At 38.3% G+C, this 19,741-nt stretch overlaps 1 protein-coding gene across 1 annotated transcript in view; it reads left to right on the plus strand.

The window, feature by feature from the left end:
* The window catches only part of LOC104524324 (vitellogenin-1), a 43,982-nt gene that overhangs the window by 12,075 nt on the left and 12,166 nt on the right, over window positions 1-19,741 (plus strand). The window contains exons 11-26 of the mRNA XM_010167157.1: window positions 688-906; window positions 2,965-3,182; window positions 3,269-3,366; window positions 7,536-7,660; window positions 7,745-7,846; window positions 7,933-8,052; window positions 8,309-8,498; window positions 8,587-8,680; window positions 8,793-8,978; window positions 14,049-14,193; window positions 15,751-15,970; window positions 16,864-17,033; window positions 17,675-18,095; window positions 18,153-18,472; window positions 18,556-18,612; window positions 19,452-19,727. Of these exons, the coding sequence (XP_010165459.1) occupies window positions 688-906; window positions 2,965-3,182; window positions 3,269-3,366; window positions 7,536-7,660; window positions 7,745-7,846; window positions 7,933-8,052; window positions 8,309-8,498; window positions 8,587-8,680; window positions 8,793-8,978; window positions 14,049-14,193; window positions 15,751-15,970; window positions 16,864-17,033; window positions 17,675-18,095; window positions 18,153-18,472; window positions 18,556-18,612; window positions 19,452-19,727 (2,961 nt within the window). The remainder of the gene's footprint in view (window positions 1-687; window positions 907-2,964; window positions 3,183-3,268; window positions 3,367-7,535; window positions 7,661-7,744; window positions 7,847-7,932; window positions 8,053-8,308; window positions 8,499-8,586; window positions 8,681-8,792; window positions 8,979-14,048; window positions 14,194-15,750; window positions 15,971-16,863; window positions 17,034-17,674; window positions 18,096-18,152; window positions 18,473-18,555; window positions 18,613-19,451; window positions 19,728-19,741) is intronic.

A 19,741-nucleotide genomic window follows, 5' to 3' on the forward strand; every position in this document is an offset into this window, starting at 1 on the left:
CAGTCCAACGTCCCCAGTAAGAGCAGAATGTTCCCAGTATATTGTGTTTCTTTTTGACAGCCATTTCTTAACGTTAAAAAGCTTTTTCTATTAGGATCTAGTTCTTTTCTCATATTCAACCTTTGGACAGCTATTTCTAATCTTGCTACATAAATGTAAGTGTGATCCAGTTGCTTACAATGAAGGCTATAAAATTACCTGATCACCACATTGCCAGCTATTAATCCACAATAAAAAGTGGCTGTCACAGCTGAAGTTAAGGGCACCATCACTAGCAATATCTTCAGAATCTTATTTGAGGGTCTGAAGAATTTAACAGTGTCTGCTTTTTTGCACCTGTCTTCAACCATTAAACAGAGATATTCAAACAGCATTATTGCAGGGTTCCCAACTCACCCTGAAAGGCAGTGGAAACTAGCTCCTAGCCATCAGTTTTTCCTTTAAAAATCTTACTTGATAGCTTTAAGACATAGTGATGGAGAAGCTGTTCATTTGCAGCTTTCTTGGCTATGCTTGTTCTATGAATAAAATGTCCTATTCATGAGGACAAAAAGAATTTTAAAATATTTAAAATAAGTGAGTTGAACAAACTGAAATTATCAAAGTCAACCCTCAGAATAGGCCGGGGAATGGGATATAGATAAGAGCTGGAATTGAACTCAACAGAAGATTTGTTTTCCTTTTCAGCTGTTTCATGGCTTTGCAGGAGAGGCATTGAGCAAGTCTAACATGGAAGAAATTTGCCTGGCTTTGAAAGCCATTGGGAATGTAGGACATCCAGCCAGCATCAAGCACATAAAGAAATTTTTGCCAGGATATGCAGCCAGTGCCTCAGATCTGCCACTCCAGGTCCATGCGACTGCTGTGATGGCCCTGAAAAACATAGGCCTGAAAGACCCCAAAATGGTAAGGAAACAAAGCTGCCTCCTTTGCACTTATGATAAGCCAACAGAAGGCTGCTAATTGATGATGGGTGATGAAGTGAAAGCACATCTTTTTTTCAAATATAGCCGTAATATGGGGGTTTTTTAAATACTTAACAATTCCTTAGTTGTTATGTCTTGTTCCTTTTGGCATTAACCTCTAGTATTTCAGACTGCAACAAAAATCCTGTTAAAAGGATACATTCATTACCCTGTTGTTGAAGACAAATCAGTATTTCCATTGCAAGCATTTATTTTCCAAGGACATTAGACAGAAAGCTAAATTATTGACCAAAATGTGTTTAGTACTACTTCAGCTTTGGTATGTGAGAGAACTACAAAACAAGGTTTTCAGAGAATTGACATTTAATACTGAGTGTCACATCTAATTGTAATTCAAGACTAGATCTTATTGTAAATAGATACTAGAGGTTTGCATCCTAATTACAAATTTACAGACATTGTGTGGGTTTAAGTCATAAACAGAACATTTAATAAATATGACTTTTGTCCCTGAACAAGATAATGATTAGATATCACATACAATGGTTACACAGGCATACTCTCATCCACCACAGACATCACTTTACAGTCGTTTTCACCTTAAAGCAATGTGCTTCTAAAAGGAAACCTTGCATTTTCAATATTTTTTTCTGATATTGATTTTTTTTTTGTTTTATATAAGACTATTCTTAATATAAAAGGTAAAATAAAAGCTTTCATTAACTATTCTCCTACTAATCTATATCAGTTTTTCCATTATAGTAATTTTTTGCACATGACTCTTGGTTTGAGTGCACGTATTGATCCACAGACTATAGTGTGCCAGGGTATGCTTTTAAGCAAAAGAATAAAGAAACAATTTACTAGAGTGCAGGAGCTAGATGAGAAAAAGCAGAAGGGGAGGAGAGAATAGCAAGGGTAAGAGTTGGGGTATCTGCTAGGAAAGAAAAAAAACAGTTTGCTGTTTGACAACAGTGCTGTGTCTCTGATTGCCCTTTGACCGAACTTTCCACATGTGACCCAGACCACCCATTTTCTATGCATTTTCTTTGGAGAAAATTGATCTGGAGCAAGTTAATGACTGTGGCTGGATTTTTGATTTTTCAAAAACCAGTTTAATGCCTGGTTTGCAGCTAGCTACACACTTATGTTCGCATTAAACAGACCTAATACATGTTTTGTCTTTTTTATTGTTTAATTTGAAAAGGTAGTTACAATTAGAAAGAGACTACTGCATCCTTGTCACTACTTTCACCTTGGTATTTGATAATTAACATATGCAAATTAATAAAACCAAATAGAGTATTTCCAAAGTTTGTTGAAGTTTTCTGGATCAGACTTTTCATTAGAGAGCATGGACATGTGCTGTCCCAGCCAAGACAGGACTGCACAGAGGGACTGCCAGAACGATGTTATGTCATCCATATCTGTTTTGAAGTTGGGGTCAAAGGCTTCAGTGCAGCTCATGGAAACTGGAAAGTTTCCAGCAAAAAATTAGTCTTGATATCGAATGTTGCCAGAGTCAAACACATTGGTCACCAGTAGTACTGTGGAAATAACATTTGTTGCATAAATTTTCTGTTTTAAATGGCCTACATGACATAGAGATTTCTGGTAGTAAACTGGTTTTTATTCTAGCAGAAAGGGCTCCAGGCAATCACATTATTAGAAATAAGGCATATCTTTATGGGTAGGGATGTGATCACTGAAACCACGTCTCAGGTAAATGGTGGATCCATGAAATCTCTTTTACCTAGAGTGGTTATGCTAGAGATATATATTTTGCCATGGCTCTAAAAGGATAATATATTTGATGTAGGAGTTATCCAGCCAAGTTCCTTGGCTTTGTTCGAGTAGAAAGTCAGACTAGTTTACCATAATGCCCCTTCCAGCCATCAGACTATGAAACCAAAAACACTGTTGCCATGATTATTAAGTAATACAAATTTTTACTGCACTAGTGAGGAAGAGACCATTCACTGGTGAAGAATGGTTATTAGCAAAATACTGTAAATTTGAATGTATCTATTATTTTCAGGTCCAGGCTATTACCCTTGAGATTTTCCTGAATCACAAAATTCATCCTCGGGTTCGAATGTTAGCTGCAGTGGTTTTGCTTGAAACCAAGCCAGGTCTTCCAATACTGATGACATTAGCTGATGCTGTGCTGAAGGAACCTAGCATGCAAGTGGCAAGTTTTATCTACTCTCACCTGAGAGCCCTGGGTAGAAGCACAGCTCCAGATCTTCAAGTGATGTAAGGAAAATCTGGATCCCTTCCCTAGATGAAAAATTTATTGCAAACTAACTGAGGTTTTACCGTACTCACTGAATTTTTTTCAGGGCTTCTGCCTGCAGAATGGCTATCAGAGTATTAAGTCCCAAATTCGACAGATCCGGATATCAGTTCAGCAAGGTTTTCCGCTTCAGTATGTTTAAAGGTAAGGTTCAGAAGATTTTGTAGAGAAATATATGCAGGTCAATATGTGAAAAAAAACTGTACAATATGAGAACCCAATTCTCCTAGCCAGCTGGTTAGCTGCATGTTGTTCCTCCATATTCTCCTATGTTCAATGAAAAAAAAAAAAAAAAAACCAACTCAGACTCTCCATTTGGAGACAGTTTAGGTGCCTGAGTGTTTTGCATAGTACACTGCCAGTATGAAATTACCAGAGAGCTTGTGGGGCTCTAACCTTCCATTTTCATTAGCCAGTAAGGCACATGCTCCTGTATCAAATGCTGTAGTCTCGGTGGTGCTTAACAATTTCATACCATTGTTCATCACCAAACAAACAGAAGGGACCCAAATTACTGCTGAAGTGGATTAATTTCTACTGGTGCTGAACACCTACAACTCTTGCTGAATTCAGATGTGATGCTAAATACTCTTCACCCCAACAGTTGTGCCCAGTGAAACAGCAAATTTGGAAAACATTCAGGTGTGACAATTCTTTGCACCCATGAGCAGCTAACTCAGGCTTATTGTCTAAAGATTTTTCTTGCACCTTCCTACCAGGATTCTTTACTGGAAAGAGCAGATCTACACATGGGAACTGGAGGCTGACCAGTTACGTCAATGGGAGTTGCACATAAAAATGTAGTCAGAGTGGGGAGGACCAGACTAGAATACAGCTCTTGCTGGGCCAAATTGTAGCTATTTCAACTTTTATGTATGTTATTTGTCTCAGTAGAGATGTTTTAAGCAACTCCCCTATGTAAATAGCTATGACAGCCTCAGTGATTTGGCATATGTATCTGGCAGACTAGGGAGATTATATCTACAAACACAGTCTTCTTACACATGCTGTTTATCTAGGAAGACTTCTATGTTTTTAACACTTTTGTTATTCACTGGTACGTGATTCTTTTCAAAGTAATCAATAGAAAAAGAGACTCTGAAACATCTGAAAACCACAGTTCTAAGCGTACAAGTACTTCTGCCTTCTTTTTGGAGGGAGGAGTGGTTTGAAAGACTTCTGTAGATCTATTCGTTGCCCTGCCCCTATTTCATGGTTTTTACATGACCATTTAATCTGCTCTATAACAAAAATGAATATAATATGTACCACAACAACCACAGTAATATACAATACATGTGCTTGCTGCCTCAGAGATGGAGACAGAGTGCCCAAAGAAATGTAGTCACTAATATGCACTGTCTGAACTTTTGTACCATTCAAAATGCATTCAGGGAGAGGCACAATTTCCAGTAATATGCAGATAGATGTTTCTAGTATTAGGAACTCATTTTCTCCTCTTATTTTTGCTTTTAAGATGAAGCTATCTGAATTTTCACACAGTGAGAAAGAAGGGTGCAGTACGCATGAGGGTAACTGGCAGAGAGCTATGTGAAATGGTTTACTTTGTTCTGTCTAGCCTGGAAATGCAGCCCATCAGTTAATTGCTGTTACTTCTTGGTGAAGACCAGTGTCAGAAATTTGGTTACCATGCATATGTGATATTTAAACCTCTCATCCTGAATAATAAGGAACAAGATTTTTTCTCACACATGCTAATCTTATACTTGGATAACTCAGCTAAAGGAAGTAAATCCTCTGTTACACCGGTGTGGGAGGAAGATCCATCCTCTAGCTTTCTGATTTGATTTGTCATCACTAGCCACAGGTGAAATGTGTTTCAGTGAGTCCATTCTGGAGGAGTTACCATAGTGACGGCTGTAATGCAGTACCTATTTCCTTGCTAAAAACAAAAATGTGCCCTCAGCATCACAGATCTTTGTGGTGCTAGATGCTGAATTTTTAATGACGGGCAATAATGTCAGCTGAATCTATCTCTAATCTGGAATCTGTCACACATGGCCAACAAAAATAGTGCTTCATGTTCTACATACTGTTACTGAAATCAAAGGTTCTGCTAAATGTGAGGACTGATAGAATCTGACTTTCAATATGTGCAGATTTGTATAATTAAATGTGTATACTAATGTTCATAGGTACCAAAAAACGCTTTCTTTGGTCACCGATTTTTCTTTCCCTCTTCCTTGCGGCAAGACATTTAGTCAGATATATGCAGGTGCCATCACACTCTCACAGTGAAGTGGCTACAGTGCATCATCTGACTGTGTCAGTAGGATTTTTCATTGGTAAATATTTTCTTAGAGCATTAGCACTGTGTAATGCCTGAGGTATGGAAAATATCCCTGCTGTCTTCAAGTCAATGAATTCTGTATAATCATTTAATCATTTATGAGCAACACTTCTTATTAAGTACCAGTAAGTATCATGGGCTTTTTTTTAACTAACAGTTTTCATGAGTTAGAACACAAAAATGAGCCTTAACAAATTCACTAAAAGTACCATGCCTCAATTTAGTGTTCAGTGCACTTAACACCTAGGATTGTTCTGGCTAAGCTCATTCAGAGAAAAACTAGTCTTCACATTTCCAAGTCTCAAGTCAGCTTGTTTGTAATGTCCCGGTGTGGCATCACTTTGCTTTTTATGTTCTACAAGATCAATGTTAAAATGTGAGTTTCTGTCATCTCTCCTTGCTATCTGCTGAAGGTTCTCTACTGATTCTTCTGCCATCAATGGGGTGGCATAAGTATATGTATTTTGATTGCAGGAGCTGTTACTTAACCACATATGTTGTAGGTAGATAGTGCCTAGCACTTTGGTTAGTGCAGGAGCTTCATACAGAAGAACAGGGAAGGTGATGTAGTGAAATGCCAGTTCATACAGATTTAGTAGACTGAAAGTGGATTGCTTTTCTAAAAGACTATTTCTCAAATACATTTGAAGTTGGAATCTGTCCTGAGAAATTAGAAATCAAAAATAGTCCCAGCAATCTAATGTGAAACAACTTAGCATGAGGAGTAAACAAGGGTAAAGGACCACCCAGATGCCTGTCTGCATGCACAGATTCAGAAGAGAATGGGAAATCGTTGACTCACAAGTGAAACATTATCTGAAACACAGAGGGTGGCACTAAAGAAGTAGTATGGGCATGAGTATTCATAACATTATTCATAAGCAATAATCACTTATTTAACTTTTATCTAAATAATTTATGAGAATGTAGGCACTTCTTTTCTGGGAAGAGGTCAAAGACTCACTCCATCTCATAATGTCTGAAAATATATTTCCTACAATTCTTCAATAATTTCTATACAGGTACTGAAATTATTGGTCTGGATTTTCCAGGGCTCTGCAATTATCCTGGCTGTACTAGATTTCAAAAGCTTATTTCTGGTGGTGCTTGGATTTAATCAGTGTATGGTGCTTATGTCTAACATGAGGATAGCAAAAATTTAACATAGGGACTTCTACAATACTTCCCTGTTCTCCAACTAGTGTAGGAAGACGAGAGAAGGGCTGGAAGAAAGAAAGCATGACAGGGATGCCTACTTATTATGTCAGCTTTTTTCCTCCTGAGACCTAAGGAAACTTAGAAAAGCCTTTGAATTACTTTAACTCAGAAAATAGGACTGTGTAGACCTGTGCCAATATCAGGAAGAATATATGATTTTGCTCTGCACTGATAATCTGTATGTAAGGATATTACAGATGATAAATATAGAGAAAACAAATAGACATAAATTATATTTGCTCAAAATTCAATCAATAGTTAACAGTTACTTAACAATTAATGCATTTCATGTAAGGAGTTACAGCATTTGGAACTATAGGCATTAAATCACCTCTGTGTCATTTGAGAGACAAATCTACACCTCACCATCTGTCCTTATCAGACATCTATATTGCTTTCCCTAAACTATTAGCAAAGGATTGCAAATCTGTTTTTATTTCTGATCCACTTTGTCAAGTTGCCCTAAATGATGTCTCATAAAAACATTTCATAAGCTTACTTTACAGAATCTGACCGGATGTAAATGATACAGCAGAAGCAATTGGAAAAATAGCATAGCACCATGCAATGAGCAGGGGGCTTGTAATTTTGACCATTAATAGTTAAAAAATGCAAAATATTCTGTTTATGATTGTTTTATAACACCAGTTTTATAGCTGGGGTTTCTGGCCTTTCTCATATCATGCTGTATCAGTTGAATTATGCAATTAGTAAATTGATACAATCTGCACACTGTGGCTTTAAAAAATAACTGTACTGTGTTTTACTGCCTATTTCTCTTCAGAGTTCCTTATGACTGGACTGGCAGCTAAATATTTGGTACTGAATAATGCGGGCAGCTTAATTCCAACAATGACAATGTCCCAGCTGCGGACACATTTCCTTGGAAGAGTGGCTGATCCCTTGGAGGTAATATGGTTTACCCACACTTTGCCCTTTCTTCCCTTCTTATGACCATCATCCAACTGACATTTACACTCTTTCTTCCCACAGGTGGGAATAACGGTTGAAGGACTGCAGGAGATGTTTGCTAAAGGTTACTCTGCTGACGGGGACTGGGAGACTGACTATGACTTCAAGGAAATCCTGAAGACGGTAAATTCTCAGGGAAAATAAAATGTCTAAGGTATTGCTTCCCCAAATGTTATGAAGAATCAGACTTTCTTCATCTTCTCATGCAGCTCTCTGACTGGAAGGCATTATCCAGAGACAAACCTTTTGCATCGGGCTACTTGAAAATGTTTGGCCAAGAGTTGTTCTTTGGTGGACTCGACAAAAATGCCATCCAAAACTCATTGCAGGTATCATTTTGGAAACACCACCCAAGCATCAAAAGCTTTAAAATACTGTTTCTTAAACACATTCTCTCCCTTTTTTTTAACTTTTTAATTCAAGAGTGTTTTTGTCTTTAGTATTAATCAAGGCAAATAAGGTCAAGCTTTGATTAGAATTAACTATAATCATTGCTGGCAGACTTTCCCCTGAGGCAGAGTTAATGACACAGATCATGATATTCAAGTTCTGCTGATTTAGACAAGTTGAACTCTATAATTGCAGGCATGGTACGGACCTGATGAAAAAATCCCTTCAATAAGGAGAATAATCAGTAGCCTTCAAAGTGGTATAGGGAGGCAGTGGACCAAGGCTTTATTGTCCTCTGAGATCCGTCGTATCGTGCCCACCTGCACTGGGTTCCCAACAGAGACCAGCTTCTATTACTCTTCTATCACAAAAGTGTCAGGAAATGGTAATGTATTTCAAGACTTGAGCAATAAAAACATACTTGTCCAGATTGGGGGAGATTTTTAATGATTTTTTTGCTTTCTTTGTAATAGTTCAAGCACTGATTACACCTTCTCCAAAGTCTGATTTCAGACTGACTGAGTTACTAAATGCCAACATTAGGCTGCGATCCAAAATCAGTCTAAGGTAAATATTTAGTATAAAATGAAAGAATTATATTTCCCAGTGACAGAGGCCATGAAAATTCAACAGATGTTTGGTGTCTGAACATAATTTTACTCTCTTTCTATCTTTTCAGCATGGCTAAGCAAATGACCTTTGTAATGGGGATCAACACACACATGATCCAGGCAGGGCTAGAAGCACACACGAAAATGATTGCGCATGTACCTGTGAATGTTGTTGCCGCTGTCCATATGAAGGAAAAAAATATCAAAATTGAAATTCCACCATGTAAAGATGAGACTAATGTAATTGCTATAAGGTAAGACATAGCACTTATCTTTCTATGTAGAAATACAGAGTCTCTCCAAATAAAAGAGAACATTTGCTTAGGGATCTTGTCTTTGACTGACAGCTTGGGTAACTGGTGATGGTTGATATAGTTTATTTATTTTAAATGAAGTTATGTGTACCAAAGTTTCGCTTGAAAATATGTGTTACTTCCTGTGGTCTTCACCTGAAAATCCTCTTTAGGTTTGTTTCTCAGTTGTTGAGACCCGTAAGTTATTTGAAACACAAATAGCATAAAATTTCTATCTAAATACATATATTTGGACTGGAGACACTAGATAAGATATAAGCCAGGTGAATCTTATTAGTTATAGCAGATAACCCATATGTATTTGCATTTGATGCCTTGAAGCATAGAGGATTTGGTGTTTCTTGTGTTTTTACCTTGTTTCCCTGTGGCTGCCATTTGGTTTTCTTGCCTGTTAGGTCTACTTGATTTATTATCGGTGCATGCAATTACAATACACTCTGGAAAACTGTTGTAGCCAGATGCCAAACAAATGAAAACAGATGGAAATACAAGCACAAAGAGAGGGAGGAAACAGAAAGAGTATGTCCAAGGAATCAAAGCAGTAGACCAAAGCTTAGAAAATCTTCACAAACACACACATGAAAAAAACACTGGAAAAGACAAGCTGAAAATTCATCACAAAGGAAAAAGCATAACTGACAACAGAAATCAGCTATTATGCAATCTGCAGAAATGTTAACAAGTTTCTGCTCTAGGAATACAGCTGTAACAAAAGAGCTTGGTTGCTTGATCCAGCTGCAATTAGCGTTCATGGCTGCTGGCCCAGAGAAGCTCTGCAGGTCTCCTCAGCTGAGCCACCAGTTAGGCTAATCATTATTCTCCCTTTCCCTTCAATAGTCAAAGACGATCCTAGTAGACATTTGACACCACATCCTCCTCCCCAAGATGATTCCTCTACTCCATCAAATGTGATTGTAATCAGGTTCCCAATGCAGAGGAAGGAGGGTTTGGGCAGTTTGTAGGGTGTCAGTTAGCTGCATGTAAGCTGCTGGGACACCACAGCCCAAAAGTTTTGTTCAGTTTCTTGTGAACACCAGGACAGTCTACTCCCAAGGTCATGAGGGACAGCAGGCACCTATTTTCACTAGCTCCCACAGTTGTAGAGAATGAGGTGGATATTAATGAATTCAATAAGGATGCTGAACTGAAATGAGAATATTGGACACTCACACGGAGTTTAGAGCCTCAAGCAGAGCTACAAATATTATCAGAGGGATTGTCCCTGCAAAGTAAAATTTAAAAAAAAAAAAAAAATCGAATCAGACACAAAAAGGGTTAAATGCATTGTCAGAAAGCATAAAGCAAGTCAGTATCAGAGGCAAGGGATTACAGCAAAAGAGTCCATGAGTTCCCGCCCAAGCCCTGCTCTAGACCCTGCAGCATTATCATTTATAAAGTGAAGTAATCAATCAGAAATAGCTCTATAATACCAAGTATATGAGAATGCTAATACTCACTAGCTAACTTCTAGCACCATCAATTTTTCTCCAAAAAACATTCCGATTCACTGTTAGAAAACAAATTGTCAGTGGAAACCACACAGAGCAATGAAACAGCAATGAGTACAAGTGAAGGCAAAGCAATAACCAGAGAATGGTACATTGAACCACATCATTGAGGAGGTCAAATATCAAGCAAAGTAGAACCTTAAAGGTATGAAGAGAAACCAGGTGGCATGATAGAGAAAGGATATATATACATTCTATAGAATGAGTCAAAAATATTAGTTTAACATAGATGTTCTTTTTGCATAGATCCAGCAAAGAGCAAAGAACCTATTGAATTCAGTATTTTAAGAGATATTCTGACACCTTCCCTTGTTAGCTTTTAATTCCCCATATAAAGAAATAGTTCTTGAAAGCTATTGCTTTTTCATTTGTTTGTGGGCTCTGTTCGAAATGTTTTAGTATTGGGCACCCTGTCTTGATGGTCAGTGAGTTACTTTCTATAGTGCCATGTTATTAAGGCTGGTCAGGATGTGATACTATTTTTCCCTTCATCTCTCACACTCAGACGCAGGAAGCAAACCATCTTCAATAGCATTAAGTTCAGTTATATCCTACACACCATACAAGTTATAACCTGTCACAGCCATGGGATTTATGTAAAATTTCAAGATTAAAAGAGAAACTCAGGTGAACAATCACAGACTCTAAAGAAAAAAAAAAAATTACAACTTTGGTGATAAAGCGATTGCATTCATAAGACAAAACAGCATATTATAGACTCAACTTGTTTATAGCAAAAATCAGAGTAAAATAATTTATCATACCATGGAGAAAATATATACCATGTGTTTCAATTCAATCCTATCAAAGTTAAATTTAATTAAAAATAATAGTTATTTTTAAGGCTCTTTTAACATAATTATTCAGTATGCTACAGATGGCTACTTAAACATACTTCTAAACAAAATTTACAGGAAAAAGTAAAAATCAAATAAATTTCAGGAAAAACTAGAACCCTGTTATTAAAGTATAAATATAGAGAGCTGCCAGAGAATGCACTTTGCAAATATATCACATATTCATAATGACAGGCTATTGAAGTACATACATAATCTTGAATAAAGCTTCTATCATAGGGCTCTTTTGCTTGTTTTAACTGTAGGATAAGCAGAAATTGCTTCACATGGGCATCTTTATTTATAAGATAAATTACAAAATTACAACACTGTATACAATATGTATACAGCACATGTGACAGAAAATGCAGAATAGTCAGTGTACGCTGTGAGCTTGCAAGGCAGCAAGGTGTGTTTGGGGACAGAGAAGGGAAATGACGCTCCAAGTCTCTGTTGTTACAATACCTTTGCACCAAGATCAGAAGGGTGATGCATAGGAAAGGCAGAAATTTTCATTTTGCCACAGAGAAATGAGAGATAAGGATCTGGTTGGAGGATTGTCTCTTGCCTCTCATTTATTTAGATATGATGTCATACTGCACTTTAAAACCTGGGAAAATAGTTTTTCACTGATTTTCTCTGTTTTAAACAGACATTGAGCACTTCTGTCTCCGTGTTAGGGACGTATGTAAGGTCACACTTATTGAAACATCAGTGGGCCCAACACAGCTGAATTGCTTGTCCTGTACCCCTGCAGTGAATTTGGCTATAGCACAGCTTCTTCTCTCATCCAAAAAATACACTAATACATATTGGAAAATCTCCCTTTTATTTTTTCTCCCTTGTGTGGGATCAGAGAGAACAGATTCTTTCATACCATAGCTTTAGGCCTTCTTTGTGACTGTTTTTCTTGTTAAAGCACCAGAGCTGGTTCTTATAGCCTATTTTTACTGTACCGTGTGATTCTACAGACATTGACATGTGTCACCTGTGATGCAGCTACATTTGTCGGCTCTCTGTGCTCAACAGGGAGGAATCGATCCTCTACTTTCATTAGGTGGCAGGAGTAGACTATTGGCATAAAAAAACCCTAAAAAAAACCCCAAAACAAAAACAAAATGGAAAAGAAACCCCAGGGCTTTCTGCTTGGAGACCCAGCCTGCAGTTCAGTGGTCATTTGAATTATTGAATGGGATTAAAATAAAAGCCATTTCCCTTTGTGTCCCTTTACCCAGATGAGCCACCTGAAATGCAAGTTGATTTGTATTTTCTTTTATCCCCTCAGCTTGTTAGGGAGAATATTTTATTTCAGATTCCATTCTTCAAGGTTCTCCTATCACCCAGCATGGAGCGTTGCTGTCATGTCCTTATCTAAAAAAAAGAGAGAGATGGAAAAGAAAACAAAGCCCACAGGTGACACACGTTTTATTGAGGTGTTCCACATGAAGTGCAATTGTGTGCTTTTCAGTGCACACAGCACGGTAGGAGCCTTCAAGAGGAAAAGAGGGCTATCAGATGAATACAAATTCATCTTTCAAATAGGTTAGATTGGAATTGCTCAGGCTAGTACAGTATAGACCATATTAAAATGGGGACCATTTTGAAGACCATCTTTCACTGTCATAAAGGCCACCTCCAATGTCAGACCACAAAAGCTGCAGGGCAAGCAGATCAACTTCATATTTGAGAAGCAGCAGGTGGGAAATTTTAAGCTGGATGTTAGTCCTGATAAACAGCTAATAAGGTAGAGTCAGCACAATGTTAATAGCTGAGGGAAATAGGTTTTCATCTCTCAGAAGTGTTCAATATCCAAGATGTTTCTCTAACCCAAAACAAAACTCATAATTATCATAGCACTGTAGCAACTTCCATGAAGAACGTGGGGTATGGAGCCAGGGGGTCAGGATATTTAGCCATGAGAGTCTCAGTCTCATGCTGAACCTGGTATCACTCATCCTGGATCCTGACTTATACTCTTAGAGTCCACAACACTGGAAACAATGTACTGAGCACATTTATGTAAAGAGGCTCTAACCTTCCTACCCATCTCTCTGTGATATCTTGCCAAGCCATGGCCAAGCCATGAGTACCAGTGAATTTAGAGCAAGCCGGAGACACTTATTTATTTCAGATTTCTTTCTTTAATTCTGCTTTAACAAAACTTGTGCAGGAAACAGTACTCAGTAGCCACCAGTCCCCGGGTTGTTTTTTGAAGTTATGGCAGTAGTTTCCCAAATATAATGTCAAAGGAAATGAGAACTAAGTTTAGCAGTGAACACACAGAAGATGCATTTAAAAATTTAAAAGTCCAGAAGATCAAAATATGAGACTCAAAAATTTAATAATGTAATCCACAGCCAGGCTTCTAGGTGGGCTGTTCTTCAAGGTGTTAGGCATACAGAGGTCCCATCAAATGCAGTGCTTTTAACATGTACACATGATTCTAAAAGCCTAACTGAGCTATCTGCCTCTGAGATTGGTCCATGTCTTTATTCACTCTTAGCAGTTCTTGAAAATGCAACTATCAGGAAAGATGCTGTAAATACTTATAAAGCAATTTGCAAGGTATGATACTTGTTGCTGAGTACGTGCTACAAGGCATTATTCAGGTCTTTCCCTCAGCAGTGATTTATTGATACAGATTTCCTCTAATGTTTATTCTGCAGGTCTAAGACATTTGCTGTTACACGAAATATTGGGGATTTGGCTGCTAGTAAGATGACTCCAGTTCTTCTGCCTGAAGCAGTGCCTGACATAATGAAGATGTCCTTCGATTCAGATTCTGCATCAGGCGAGACTGATACCATTAGGGTAAATGATGTAGTGTCGCACTCTTTTTTGGGGGAGGGGGTTTTAATCAGTGGGAAACCATATCTTTTCTCCATAGGAAAATGTACATTTCGTCTCTGACCAATGCTGCTTCATTCAAAATAAGTCAGGTTCAATCTAATAACACAAATAGCCCTACGGTAACATTATTTTAAAATCTGGAGTGTAATACATCAGACTTGCAACAGTTTTTCAAAAGCAAAAGCATTTTCTTTGGTAATTAATTTTACACTGCCATCTACAGGACAGGCCCACAATCTTTAAAATACTTTGCAACCATTACACAAGCATAATATTCCTGGGCCAGCCACAAAAGTTCCACGAAATACTTAATTGCTCCACTTTTAGAGCCAAATCTAATGCTCATAAGCATCCTGATTCAAGGACGGAGGGCAGTCAAATGACTTCCTGAGCTACAGTTTTCTGTAAAAGCCAGTACAGTCTTTCCATGATGGGCAGCCTGAAGACAATTCTTTCAGTGAAAGACTGACAGAGGTGAGAAATACACTGTCCTGTTTTGGTTTCATTGTTGTCCTGCAACTCTGAAGGGTTTTCAGATAAAATAAGAGGCAAGCAGAAGATGAGTACAGTACTTTCTTATGGAGAAGTCAGTAGGCAAGCCTACTGTCAGTGAGAGCAGTTTCCAATACCCAGGAACAAGCAAAGTTCTTCTGCTTTGTGCCTTTGTGCTGCCCTTCCTGAAAACTCAGCACTCCACATTATTCTTAAATGAACAGCAACTGAAAAATGGCACTAACTGGAACATTTCCCATTATCGCTAGAATTTCCTTTGGAAAGAAAATACTAGCATTAAAATTCCAGTTTTTCAGTGGAGTTCATACAAGTTTGGGATCTTGTAAGAGATGAAAAACTGAGTAAAAAAATAATTGCAAATCTATATTGCATGTGAAATGTAAGCTTATGATTATGTGTCTTTAGCTATTTGCTTAATTGTTCCAGGAAATCATGGTTTTCATTTCATGGATTTGATTCTAATTTTAATTAATTTTAAAGTGTTATTTTGCAAGCATTGATTAGTACATGTAAATTACATAGTTTTGAGTGGAAATTTCTAACATCTGATATGCTTTGACCATCTAGTTGATATAATCTCACATTCATGTCAGATCTCAACTGGGACAGAATTTTTGTTAATGTAGATGAAGGTTCTGTTGTTTGACTCAATAGTATATTGAAGGAAAGAATTCCAGTCAGTCTAGAGGACACTCAGATTGTTCAAGAACCTGTTAACACTCTCTAATACTCCAGGAAAATAAAATTAAATATTTAGAATTAATTTGTGATATAGTTTTCCATTCTTATAGCCTGAAACTGTTTTACACTAGATAATCAAATCAAGCCATTCAGTTAATTTTGTCCAATTGAAAACCAAGTTGTCTTATGTCACAGCCTTGCTATTTAAAATAAACTGGTTAATTTCTCCTGCAGGCTACATGTAACTATTACCAAAATAGGACTCATAACATGCAAGTATTCCTCTTACTATTTACATTAAGTTGACGTGTATTTTCCTAATAGGACAGACAGCTTGCAGAAGATGTTTCATCAGGAAATTCCTTTTCCTTTGGACAGTCTTCTTCCCAAAAAGAGCCATTTGTTCAGTCCACGTGCTCCAATGCAAGTACATTTGGGTTTCAAGTGTGCATTGAGAGGAAAAGCGTACATGCAGCATTTATCAAAAATGTGCCTCTTTATTACCTAGTTGGAGAGCATGCCATTAGAATGAGCCTCAAGCCAGGTAAATACAACTGTGCACGAAAAAGAAATTAATGACAGGGTGGGTGGGTAAGGGTGTGTGTATGCACACATACATACATAACTGTTTATGTACATATATATCTTTTGTATCTTAAGTACCACTAAAACTCCCATTAGACCTACTAGCCCTGCCAGTATTGGCAACAGACTATGTTTGTAGCAGGAATCCAGCAGTTTCTCCCCCTCTCATCTGAGTAGCGATTTCCCAGCTCTCCCAGCGATGCCGCTCAGCATGGCCAGCACCAAGCAGAGCTGATCTGTGCCTGCAGAGCGTGTCTGATGCATCCTGAATCATTGGATTTGGGATGCAAGCACAGAGCAATTGGACATGGGCAACAGATCTGATGCGGTGTCCTGTAGCTACACTCTAAAAACCCAGACTCTTAAAGGGAATTATGGATTAACCCCGCCAGGATCTAGTCCTTAATGTCTTAATCCATGATCATAAGAAGTAAAAGCACAGCAGGCCACTGAATCTAGGTCTCTTAAGTATCAAAGTAATGGCCTAACCATTGGGCCATTCTTTATAATTCAAGAGTTGAGCCTCAATTCCTCTCTGATGCGTAATTCGCTATCCTATAGTGTTATCTAGTTAAGCAATCCAATTCACTTGGCTTAAATCTGCTGATCATTCTGTTCTGACTTGAAAAGAATCCAGTATCATGCTAATATTTTCAAATTTGGTTATTGCCAGTATGTGCTTTAGCTATTACAGAAATTTTTTTAACAAAGTTGCTCAATACCAAAAATAATGCGTGAACATTTATATTTTCATTTGGGGAATAATGGTTAAGTAAAGTATAGCAAAAAATGGCTTATTCTATTATTCAGTTGCTAATACTAACAATAATACTAATTGTCCTGCAATTGCAGTTTACACAGAGGCACCTATTGAAAAAATACAAGTCACAATTCAAGCAGGAGACCAGGCTCCTACAAAAATGGTACGTTTGGTAACATTTGAAGATCCAGACGCACAAGTATCTTCCAGAAAAGAAGTAATTAAAAGAGTGAAGAAAATTCTTGAGGATACTGATTATCAGGTACTGCTGTAAAAATCCACTTATAGATTTGTGGGAGACATTACACAAAGCTTAGTTATTTATATTTTTTTTTACTAAGTAGCCACGTTTGTTTAGACAGTATATACAAATTGGAAAATAAAGACAGGGTTTGGGGTACACAGGTCTTTTTTTTTTTTTTTTTTTTTTTTTTTTTTTTTTATGCATTCATCTCTTCTGCAGGTGAAGGACATTAGAAAAAGCAGGTTGGTTTTTTAGGTTTTTCTGAAAAATCTCTTGTAAGACACAAAATAGCTGTTGTGTGCCGAAAAGGTGGTCTGTGCTTTCCAGCTACAGCAGCTGTAGCAGAAGTATGACACATACCTACACAATTTGCCCTGAGATAGTCACAGCTACAGCACTGTCATTACCAACATTAGTTACATGTAATTGTACGCTCAACAGTTTCTACACATGTTCATTATCACAAAAGGTTTTGGGGTATCATTCTACTTATGTGTGGCTTTAGCACATTATTGTGAATTTGTCTTATACTATCAGGCATATGTTTTGTCTTCTAAGGCAGCAGAGAGATTCATAGCTCTCTGTATCTGATTTTACTTACAGCCTTCTGCAGGAACACAGAAAAATAATTTTGTTTTTCCAATGGTACCATTGAATAGGGGACAAGAAAATCCAGAGCCTCATCATCCAGTTCCAGCAGCACCAGTGGAAGTGTCGAGAGTACAACGAGCAGCCCCTCCAGCAGCGACTCTGACAACAGAGCATCACAGGGAGGCACCCAGATAAATCTGAAAACAAGACAGTCCAAAGCCAAAGGAAAGAAATTCTATCCCTTTGGGGACAGCGGTGGCAGCAGCAGCAGCAGTGGCAGTAGCAGCAGCAGTAGTAGTAGTAGTAGTAGTAGCAAAAGTAGTAGTAGTAGTAGCAAAAGCAGTAGTAATAGTAGCAAAAGCAGTAGTAGTAACAGCAGCAGTAGCAGCAAAAGGAGTAGCAGTAGTAGCAGCAGCAAGGGCAGCAGTAGCAGTAGCAAGGACAGCAATAGTAGTAGCAGTAGTAGCAGCAAAAGCAGGAGTAGCAGCAGCAAGAGCAGCAGCAGCGGCAAGAGCAGCAGCAGAAGCAGGAGTAGCAGCAACAAAGGCAGCAGCAGTAGCAGCATAGGTAGCAGCAACAGCAGCAGTAGCAAAGCATCTGGTGTGAAGCATAAGGCTAAGAAGCAGTCCAAGACCACATCAATTCCACATGCCAGCGCTGCTGAAGGAGACAGAAGAGTCCGTGAGCAGAAGCATAAAACACAGAAGAGCAGCAGTAGCAGCAGAAGCACCAGCAGTGGCACCAGCAGCAGCAGAGAAAGCATTGGTGTTTCCCATCACCGCAGCAAATATGACAGACAAGCTGAGCCAAAACATGGCAAGTCCCAAACTAACAGTGACAGTAGTCGCGACATTTCTACAGCACGGGTAAAATTTTCTAATGCTTTGACTTCTGCTAGGAGGTGATCCTTACTGAGCTGTAGGTAATAACTTCCTTTTGAATCTTGCAGGAATATCACCTTCCAAAAGTATATCGGCTCCATTTCAGATCTGCTCATGTCCATCGGGTAGGTCCCTAATTCAAGTGCACGTTCCCACGATGGCTACAGTTGATATGATCAGGCATATTACTAAAGGGCTTTGTTTGGTTCATTTCACTTGAGCATTCCATACTGTCCAATATCAACATTGACAATGGCCAAAATAAGCATATTTATTACTAAAATGCTGACTGTTACACTACACCCTTCTGTTGTTGCAGCACTTGCAATCTTCAAATTTTGGTCAGGACACATTTGGGCTAGATGTTGTACAATGCAGCCAAAGCTAAGCTAGCAAAGACCATGAGGAAATTATAAAACAGCAGGATCTTCAAATAGAAATAGCTGTGTCCACAGTTTTTAGGAAATCGTAGTAAAATCAAAATGTATGTGGACTGTATCAGAAACCAAGCATTATGGCACAGCAGTATTTTAAGTATATATTAGAAGGATGATAATGTAGTGGCTTTTGTAGGTGTTACCTGTAAAGTTATTATGTATCCTGTTTATGAAAGAGAAAGATTTACAGTGCTTTTAATTAAATTGTAATCTCTTTCTATTTCTAAAATATATCAATATATTTGACCACTTATTAAGTGTTAGTTTTTATTTTCCCTAATACTGGACCTGGACATTATGATGTTGCCATTGGCAATCACTATGTGTACAGCCTTCCTATCAGCAGAGAGATCCAGGTGTATCTGAGGCACATTCCTACCCAACATGTTTCATGTCTGCATAGGATAATAAAAATAACACTCTAGATATGTCTAAGTCTGTTACCTCTAGACGGAGGCAGGTAGCTCTGATTTTTATGTCTACCTGCATAAAAAGCCTCTGGTTTCTAACCTATTTTCACTTCATAGCATCCAGATTGGAAGATATCAAGCAGCTCATCATCATCTTCCTCTCAGTCAGGAAGCAGCCACAGCAACAGCAGCATCAGCAGCAGTGGCCATGGCACCAGCAGCAGGAGCAGTCGCCCAAGTAGCAGCAGCAGCAGGAGCAGTCGCCCAAGTAGCAGCAGCAGCAGTAGCAGCAGCCATCACCACCAAGAAGCCACTGGCCACGGCTCAAGGAGGAGCCATGTGAGCAGAGGAGTCAGAGTTCACCACAGCCATGGCTCCAGCCTGACGCGCGAGGTACTACCATCCAT

Source organism: Antrostomus carolinensis, unplaced genomic scaffold (assembly GCF_000700745.2).
Source record: "Antrostomus carolinensis isolate BGI_N321 unplaced genomic scaffold, ASM70074v2 scaffold12884, whole genome shotgun sequence".
Classification (NCBI taxonomy): domain Eukaryota; kingdom Metazoa; phylum Chordata; class Aves; order Caprimulgiformes; family Caprimulgidae; genus Antrostomus; species Antrostomus carolinensis.